The 10,123-nt window shown below is 36.4% G+C and overlaps 1 protein-coding gene across 3 annotated transcripts in view; it reads left to right on the top strand.

Moving 5' to 3' along the window:
• The window catches only part of LOC110026731 (BTB/POZ domain-containing protein At3g50780), a 45,426-nt gene extending 36,058 nt beyond the window's left edge, over positions 1 to 9,368 (top strand). For all 3 annotated transcript variants that reach the window (XM_020727813.1, XM_020727814.1, XM_020727815.1), the window contains exon 3: positions 8,194 to 9,368. In XM_020727813.1, coding sequence (XP_020583472.1) covers positions 8,194 to 9,144 — 951 coding nt within the window. In that variant the 3' untranslated portion in view covers positions 9,145 to 9,368. The remainder of the gene's footprint in view (positions 1 to 8,193) is intronic.
• The last annotated feature ends 755 nt before the right edge of the window (positions 9,369 to 10,123 follow it).

The following is a 10,123-nucleotide window of genomic DNA, read 5'->3' as shown; positions in this document are numbered from 1 at the left end:
GAGATAATATCTTACCTAAGTTTAGTATTCCTTGAAGGTGGAAAATACTTAGTTAGGAATTTCTGAGTTAACTCCTCCCAATTTTTAATAGAGCCTTGTGCTAATGAGTATAACCACATTTTAGCCTTATCCCTTAGTGAGAAAGAGAAAAGCCTTAGTCTGACATCATCGTCTGACATACCGTTATAATGAAATATAGCACAAAGTTCTACAAAATTTGATAAGTTTAAATAGGGATCCTCCAAAGGAGTTCCCCTAAACTGATTATTCTGCACCAGTTGGATAATCTCAGGATTTATTTCAAACGAGTCAGCTTCTACGACAGGGTTTTGTATACTTGAGTGAATTTTATCTGTCGTAGGATTTACGTAATCCCTCAATGAAGTATGATGATTTTTCATGTTATTATTTTGAAAGTTTTTCATTTTCATTTCTAGTTTTTCGAGTCCTCTTTGTATTTTTATTTTTTTCTTTTTTTTCAAACTGGGGATCATAAGACACAAGTCCTGCAGATCCTTTATTTTGAATACGCAACTCAACAAACAATACATTAATAATTAAAAAATAACATATGAAATATATTGAACACAGCAAAACATTTTCACGAACACCTTATTTTTCATAAAAATAAATTTTTTTATACTTTTTCATATAAAAACACTTTTCACACAAAAATAGTTTTTTTTTTTTACGACACTATAGTATTCCAAGTCTAAGCCTAATTACTTCAACTAAAATTCTCCTAAAGTTCTTACCGAAGATTCTCCGGCAACGGCGCCAAAAACTTGACAGCGACTTTATATATGCTTAAAAATACAAAAATTTGACACCACTAGATTTAAACCCCTGGCAATGACGCCAAAAACTTAATGCAACTTTTAATATGTCAGAAAGTATGAACCCAGATTTATATATTTATATTGATTTTGTAAAGTCACAATTTCAAAAGCAAGTATACGTATCGCTCAAGTAATACAGGGCTCTAGTGGAGTCCCGTCCCGTTTATCGATCCCGCAGAGATGCGAGGTAAGAGGTTCTTAGTCAAATTCTAATCTACTACTATTAGTCCTTAGTTTGAAAGTGCGATTTAAGAGGTTTTACTAACAAATACTCCTAAATGTAAGTCTTAAGTTTAACACAACTAATAACTACTCTTAAATGCAAATATTAATTCTAAAGATGGTTGGATGAGTTAGTTTGGAGAATATTGAGATACTAAAAACTACTATTCTTATGTAATGAATTGGATAATGTAAAGGAATGAGATGCATTAAATATTGTATGTGTCAAATAGGAGCAATCCTATTCTTTATCCTTTGGTCGAGACATAAAGAACATTGACTAATCCTATGCTTGTTTACTAAATCCGTGGCTAGGCTGGGAGGATACCGACTCTCATTTCAGAGCTCCCACGTTCCCATCGCATGAGGGCTAACATCTCCGCTTCAGTACTCAAACAATAAGACCGAATTGAAGATTTTAGTCTGTCACCCTAAAATCTCCAATTCTACACCCATCAAAGTATATTTTCTTATTTATTTGCACTCAACTCCCATGAACGTAACCATCTATGGAATTTGAATCTGGTTCCACTTTGTTGAGAATTACACCGCCCTTTCGGATCAATGAAATTACAATAAATTTTAACACAACAACAGACCTTTATTGTATGTAAATAAAGTACAAGTAAAAATCATCACATTTATAATTAAATCCGCTTCTAACATGCATCACAAAATCTTAGACATGAATTCTACTCATTACAAGAGAAAAGTAAAATGAAAACAATGACATAATCATCTCATACCATTATTTCCAAACAAGAAGAGAGAGTAAGAAAAACACATCACAAAGCACGAAAAAAACACAACGGAAAACTTTATTTCATCAAAACAAATTTACTAGATAAGTGTTTACAAAACCATAAGATAATGAAGAACACTTCATTTGATCAAAACAAATTTACTAGATAAGTGTTTACAAAACCATAAGATAATGAAGAACACAATACTTATCTTTTTTCATTTGAAAGAAAGAAGAAAATCTCTCCCACAAAGTCTCCCGCCGATCCATGCAATGCTAGAACATCTCCTTACAAATTCTCTCAAAATCTCCTCTCCAATCTCTCTAAAAGGATAGAAATATACATTTCTACTCCTATTCTAAAAACCCTAAACTTTCTCCACACTTTTTCTAACATTCCTCTCACATATAATCCTCTTTTTCTAACTTTTAAAGTGTAGGGATGAAGTTTGAAGAGTTGCCACAAGAACTCTTTCAAAAAAGCCCCGTTTTGGCGCTGTCGGCGAGCAGACTGCACAGCTCCACCGTTTCGCTTCTTTTGGCTTCGTTTTAGCTCCGTTTCACCCTATTTCAGTTGCGTTGTGTTCCTAACAGTTAGCCCTACAAAATAAGCATGAAAACAACCTTCTTTTAAAGTGTAATCTCATTCAAAAATATGTAAGAAGTGTAAAAGAGATTAAGCATCGAAAGACTTATCGAAAGGTGACAGAGTAAAATTTCATTTCTTGCTCGTTTTTGCTTCAAATTGCACTGTTTTTGCATTTTTTTGCTCAATGATCATAATTAATCATACCTGCAACAAAACATCAAAAATATCCTTCTTTAAAGTGTAATATCATAAAAAACAGTGTAAAATAGGCTCAACATATTTTCCTTTGGTTAGTTAGCAATCTACCCATGAAGATTGGTTGTTTTTGACAGGTAAGTTGCGAGAAACTAACTCTGGTAGCTCTCAGAATGTGGAGCAGCTCGGTTGCTGGTTGAACTCCCAAGCCAACCTACAAAGTCACCTCATAAATGATAATATATTTAAGGTGAGGGGAGTGCGCTCGATCAGTTGGGGGCATGAATCTTTACCATGATATCATTTGAGAAGTAATACCTCTTTTGAAATAATCTCAAGCCGGTCTTCATTAGGGTCGACTTCACCTCAAACTTTTGAATCCTCCTCTAACTCTCATAATGGTAGAAAACATTTGGGGTGGGTGTGGGGGTGGAGCGGGCCAGGTGTCGACATATCACAACAAAAAACCCCCTTCAGAATACACGACTTAAATGCAACAAAATCCCCTCCATAATTCATGACAGAGAAGCTCCCAACTTTTCCTTCATGAAGAAGCCACTTTGGAACACATGGCGCGGATAATTCAACTTTTTCCTTACCTTGTGGCTCCTTTTTGGGCTCCAAACAACATGAAACCCCCCATATGGAATGCACAATGAGGAAACTCCAAATATTTCTTAACCCTACTCCCTCTCTATCCTCCTTGGACATTTTTCTTCACATTCTCTTTCTCGCTCCTCTTTTATGGGCCTCTCTCTCCACCTTCTCCCTCTTGCTAGCCCTTAGGTCTCTCTCTCCTCATTCATGTGGTCATACTCTCATTGGGCCGCCTTTTATAGACCCCAAGAGCCTAAAACGTGCTATTTTCGAGCCCAAGCTTGCCTAATTTCTGGTTGGCTGGATCCCACCTCTTGAACCTAGTCGTCTAATCTAGGCACTGGATCTCGAATCTTGGCTTGGATCTTCTGATTCACCGCCTCACCACACAACTTAATCACCGTCATCAGATTTGAAAGCCTTGTATCACTGATGTTACCAACCCTTTGAACCACGAAATAGCTTTGCTGGGCCAGAGTGCGGGCCCCACAAGGCCAACATTTGGCTCGCTCGCCCATGCATAGCTCGTGCTGCCAACTCGCTGACTCGTTCCGTGTTCTAACCGCTCTGGCCTCGGCCTCCGCTTTGCTGTCTCCAGCTGTGCAGCTCCGGCGCTACCATGCAACCTTGCCTTCGATCGACGACAAAGTATTGTGGATTTATTTGCTAGCCGAATTTGAACCCCAGGTCGTGGCAAGGAAAACATTCCCACGTCAACTGAGCTGAGCTCAGTTCCTTATATTCCTTATATATATATATATATATATATAAATGAATAATAATAATAATAATAATAATAATAATAATAATAAAGTATTCCAGAATTTGATATTTTCGGATAATAAAGTTAGTCTTCCTTGAAAACAAGGGGATAACAAATGCACCATTAACAAATTTCAATCATCTGACATAAATCTCGAGGCGTGACACAAATCTCGAGACATTTTTGAGCAATGATTATTTAAATTTCAATTAGGATTCATCTAGCACTTCGATTTCAGCAAATTTACAGTCAAATTGACCCGCTCAATGAGACAAACGTGATGACACAAATTGGTTAAATCCTAATCAAATCAAGCCCAGATAAAGCCATTATGCAGATTTTGAAAGCTTCATGTGCCTAATTGGAAGGCCAAATGAATTCCAAATTTGATAACTTTATAGTTAAATCGAGCATCTTGACGAGACAAATCGAACAAGCCTACGATTAATCAATTTTGACACCATTAAGACCTCGATGTCCATAGAACACGTCCAATCGAGGGCTTCTCTCTCGGCCATTTTATTGAGTGGTCCATATACTTTTTCTTATTTGTAGCCCAAACATTATAAACAGAGCTATTCCCCCTTGAGGAGAGATCGAGACCCCAAGCCCGAGGATTACCAAATCTTGGAGGAGAAGTGGAGCTCCTACATTCTACTCCGAAGGTCCACTGAATGTCCCTTGTTCCTGCAGTCGCCGACCATCATCAACAATCACTTTTCGGCCACTATCGACCACCGTCGGCTACCGCCTACTTTTTGCGCCGAAATCCCTTTGGTGGCCACAACGTGCGTTGCGGAATCACAACACATTGTGGAACAACGAACCACCCAACGAAACAACACGTCGTCCTGAACAGCGGACAACAACACCACTTAGAGACAGGATATTGGATTCCCAACAACTATTACTAACTACAATCACCCCTAATCACTATGCCACAAATATTGTATTTTGAGAAAGTATGTAGTTCTCTCATTCCTATGGGACAATGACTTGTGCATGTAATTATTAATTTATAGTAGATTATTTTGACTGGGTCAGACCCTGTGATTTTTTCTCTTTCTATGTTCTCACCTAAAAACTTGTACTGTTTCTACTGGTTGTTTTCTTTTTATCGAGCTTGTGCTGGATTCTCGTACAACGCTAAGAGGATAATTCATTACTCTACTGCAGCTAATCTTCTAGCACGCATCAACTGTTATTGTCCAAATCTAACTTATAGATGATAGCCTATCATTCGATAGAATGTTTTTCCCACATTAGAAGATGTTATAGTGTTTCATTAGTATTGGAAAGAGAAATGAATTTGGCTCAAGATCAAAATTCGATAAACACCGTTTGCTTGCCTTCTTTTGGTTTATGCGCTAGTTTATTTTGTCTTATGTTTTTATTCAGGCCAAACTTTACTACACAGTTTTATCAAAACAAACTAAACAACCTAAATCATTTGAATTAGATTTTTTCTGTGCCCTTTAAAAAAATGTTTTTACGACACTACCAACCAAACATTCAGGGCATGCCATTGTGTGGAAGATTTTTTTTTAGGAACACCATAGGGAATTTTATTGGTACTAAGCAAAAGGTAAAATAGCCGGCTGGAGGTTCCTAATACACCCCAAAATACAACTTACACAAATAAAATCTAAGGACCCTCCACCGAGAGTTACAACATACACAACAAATCTAAGAATAGAAGGAAAAATTCAAAAAATGGACAAATTAATCCTATCACCTTGTAAAAGAATAAGACAAATCAAATGGTAAAGAATTAGAGACAAACACCTTATGCAAAGAACAACCTAATCGAGCCAACCAATAAGCTCGTTTATTACCTTCTTTAACAATATGAGACCAAGAGTTATGTAAATTCGATGCGAGCTAAAAAATTTTCTTCATTTGCATCTGTATATTCTACGGATACTCCAGCTTTAACGTACAAAATTTCCACAATAAAAGTGATTACATCTCGACCTGAATTTTCCTATATTTACAACATTTAGCAATATATAAGGCTTTCACCATAGCTTCAGCTTCAACGAACAAATGAGAAACATGAACCAATGGAGCCTCACACCAAGCTCAGAAACTGCCAAAATAATCTTTAAAAACACCACCACAACCAACATCTTGATTTTTAAAACTTCCATCAACATTAATTTTTATAACTCTAACCGGAGCATTCCAGAGAATCAAACTAATAGTAGACCGAATATTCAAAGATACGTAAGTTTAGCTTCAAAAAGACCTGAAATACATGTTCAGAGGCTTTTTAATAATTCCAAATTTCAACACTTTATGCACAAAAATAATAATTTGAGAGAACATACTAGTAACCACCGCAGCTGTCTTCATGTTTAACAACATTCCTCATCTTCCAAAGAAACCAGAAAATAATAAGAGCGATTTTCGAAAAAATGTTATCACCGTATTTTCTCCAAACATTACAGCGTTTCTCCACCGAGTCCATATGCATCACATAACAACTCCTGTTGAAGAACCTGAAAACCAGCTTCCAAACTTTGTTAGCAAAACCACAAGAATTGAAAATATGATTAATTGATTCTTCCTCTTTAAGGCATAAAACATAGCAAGAAGGAATTCTCAATCCTTTATGTTTCAAAATATCATCCGCCAAAAATAGGTAATAAAATAATCTCCAAATGAAAAAAATGGATTCTGAAGGCTTTATTAATGGATTCCAAATCCATTTAAGATCTTTCCCCTTAAAATTTTGACATGAATTGGCACAAATATTCGAGATAGACATACCAAACTTCCCTTTAACTTTCAGCTTATTCGGCATATTTTGAGAAATAGGAATGTTGGTAATAATATAACCATCATCCATGCTTACATTATCTAACAACACTCCCTCATCCCAACTGTCACTCCTCCAGCAATCAGAAACAATAAAGTTAATATCAAAAGGTCCTCCATAGTAGTTCACCAAGGCACCATTTCCCTTCAAATCATCATACCAAAAGGTGCAATTACCAATGTCAAAATCCTAACAGATTAATTTCTCAACCTCCAAAGAGACTTTAAGCATTTCTTTCCAAGTAACAGAGTACTTTTTAGAAACCGTAATAGTTAGATGATGGCAACCATCACATTTGCGCAAAGATAGTTACCAGCCCTAAATCGCATCCATAAATTTTTTCTTCACAATGTCTTTAAGGCACCTGAAGCCCAAACTACCAGCACTAACAAGTTTGCACATTTTCTCCCAATTGGTCCAATGCCCCTTATGATCCTTACGAGCCCAAATAAATTTGTTGAACAATTTTTCCAATCTATCACATAAATTACCAGACAATTTCATAATTAGCATATTATATAAAGGGATAGGAGTAATGATACTTTTAACAAGGGTAATCCTGCCTCCAATAGATAAGAAAATGTTATCCCACCAATTGATTCGTTTGTTTACCTTATCCAACAAATTCATAAACAATTGACTCATTATTTTTTCCTTTGTCCATCATGAAACCCAAGCAAGTCAAAGGAAGTTCACCTGCAACACAACTAGTAAACTCTTGAATCCAGTTCTTCTTCAAAGAAGAAATGTTTCTAGGACAATATGAAATGCATTTAGCCATATTAAATCTCATATCCGAGGCCTCCTGGAATTGATACAGCTCTTTCCAAAGCCTTTTGATAGAAGTTTTCTTAGCATTCATAAAAATCACATGATCATCCGCATGAACAAGATGAGAAATCCCTAACCTTCCTTTATAAGAAAAGTTACTATGATAGGTATTAAAAAAAAAGCTTAACCTCCTTGATATATAGTCAAAAGCAAGAATTAAGGTTAGGAAGACTAAAACGATTCCGGGATTTGATAAAGCGCTACCCGTAATATTGCTTGAAAAAGTACATTGTGAAAAATGTACATCCAAACTAGAATATGTTGTGCTTATGTCTTATGATTGTCATCAATAAAAGTTATTATGAGCTTTGAAAATAATGCTAGAACAACTTGCTTCAAAAAGCTTACCACATTGTTTGTGCTACGGTTATTAAGTGTATCATTTGAAAAATATTCCAAACTCAAGTTACCGACTTGATTGAAATATTGGATTTGGTTCTTTCCTTAACCTGCTGTTAAAAACTGGTTGAATAAGGCTAGTGATTTTCTCACATAATTACTCTTAGTATAATTGTTTTTGTCATCTTTTTCCTAGTTATCAGTAGCACATCTTGATAGCATTTGGTCACATGTATGAAAATTAACCTTTTACAGGTTGCTGAAGCACTTGGCTTTCAATTGTGCGTTAAGTCTTGCTTGGATTACTTGGAAGCAGTTCCCTGGGTTGGAGATGAGGAAGAAAACGTTGTATCTTCTATTCGTTGTCTTGGAATTGATAAATACGGAGTTAGTCCAATCCTGAAACGAGTCTCTTCAGATATTTCCTACCCTCCCAATGATACACTTGCTCGTATATTGGAACTCGTACTCAAAAGCAATGAAGACAAAGGTCGACGCGAGATGAAGGTTTTAGTGCTGAAACTGCTCAAGGAAAACAACCAGTGGATGAGTGGATCTGCTGACATATGTTCAGAGACCTTGTACAATTCCTGCCAAACCTGTTTACAGTCACTTTTGCTTCTATTTAGAGAAGCATCTGAACCTGATTTTGTAGAGAAGGATTTATTAAAAAAAGAAACTATCACAAGACAGATAGTTCTTGAGGCAGATAATCTTCTATGGTTGGTTGAGATTTTATCTGATAGGCGTATAGCAGATGATTTTGTAGTTATTTGGGCAAACCAGGAAGAGCTGGCTTCATTACATTCTAAACTATCAATTGTGTCACGGCATCTCATTAGCTGTATCACTGCTAGGATTTTTGTTGGCATTGGAAAAGGGGAGATGCTTCCGTCGAAGGATGTTCGTCAAATGCTTTTGCAAGTTTGGTTGCAGCAGCTTATTGACGACTATGGCTGGTTGCAGCATGGATGTCGGTCTTTTGACCGTAAAGTTGTGGAAGAAGGAATTGGACGAACCATTTTGACTCTTCCGTTGGAAGATCAGCAAACTATGATGCTTTCTTGGTTGGGCAGTTTCCTGAAAGTTGGTGATAACTGTCCAAATCTTCAAAGAGCTTTTGAGGTATGGTGGAGGAGAACATTTATAAGGCCTTATCTGGAGCAGCGAGGGAATACTTTGCAATCTGATAGGAAGTTTGATTAAGCTCAGGTATTATTTTACTAGTTATTGAAAAAAAATCTGTTGTGAAGGATTGGAGTCTATTGTGTGTTGCTACAAGATTTTTGGTGTTGAAAGTAACTTCATGGAAAATGTAATCTGTTGCTTTACATGGAATTTTATATGCAATATGTTTCTGCCATTTTTGGAACTTAAAAAGAGAGTGTACTTTGTTTTCATTTATCTTAAGCTAAAGTTGATTCTTTTCTGAGTGGGCTGTAATTGCACTTCATGTTTTCGTTTGCCTGCAGGCAATATTGTTTATTAATGTCTTTGATTGCTCTTTGCTTGTTCTGGTTCTATTTATTTAGGATGTCTTTGGATGCCAACAATATATATATATATATATATATATATATATAAAAGTTTGATCGTCGGCCAACCCCATAGTGTGCCTGAAATGCTGGCAAGTGTGCCTGATCTGCTTATGTTGTCTCTCCACCTTTAGTGCCAATATTTGAACATCACCCAATGAGCAATAAGGTTGTTGCTGGACCACATGACTGATAGAAAGCTTTAGGTCTTCCAAGTACCTGGCTGTCATGTGCTTCTCTGATTTTGTCAGCTCACATTTTAGCTTAAGCTGCTCAAATTTTTCCATGAGCTCCTCCACTGACAATTACCTCTACCATAGGGGGTGGAGCTTCAAGAACATGTCCTGGCTGTAGAGTGAGGTAGGTACTTCCTATTTATCTCTTTCCTCATCTTCTCCCAAGTGGCGATCTTAATCTGACCCTCTTCTATGTATCTCTCTCTCTCTCTCTCTCTCTCTTTAGGTTCTCCCCCAGAGAGAAGCATTATTCTTCAGTTTTATGATAATAAGGTTCTCCCCTAGAGAGAAGCATTATTCTTCAGTTTTATGATAATAAGTTTCACTTTTCTGTTCGCTAACAACTTCTATTAAAATATTCTCTCGACAGTCTAAAACCATTAAACGAAGTTATCTAGATTCATTCTGTCTTCA

The sequence above is a fragment of the Phalaenopsis equestris genome, unplaced genomic scaffold (assembly GCF_001263595.1).
Source record: "Phalaenopsis equestris unplaced genomic scaffold, ASM126359v1 Scaffold000399, whole genome shotgun sequence".
NCBI classification, from domain to species: Eukaryota; Viridiplantae; Streptophyta; class Magnoliopsida; order Asparagales; family Orchidaceae; genus Phalaenopsis; species Phalaenopsis equestris.
The sequence above is the reverse complement of the archived record's forward strand: the minus strand, read 5'-3'. Positions and strand labels throughout refer to the sequence as shown.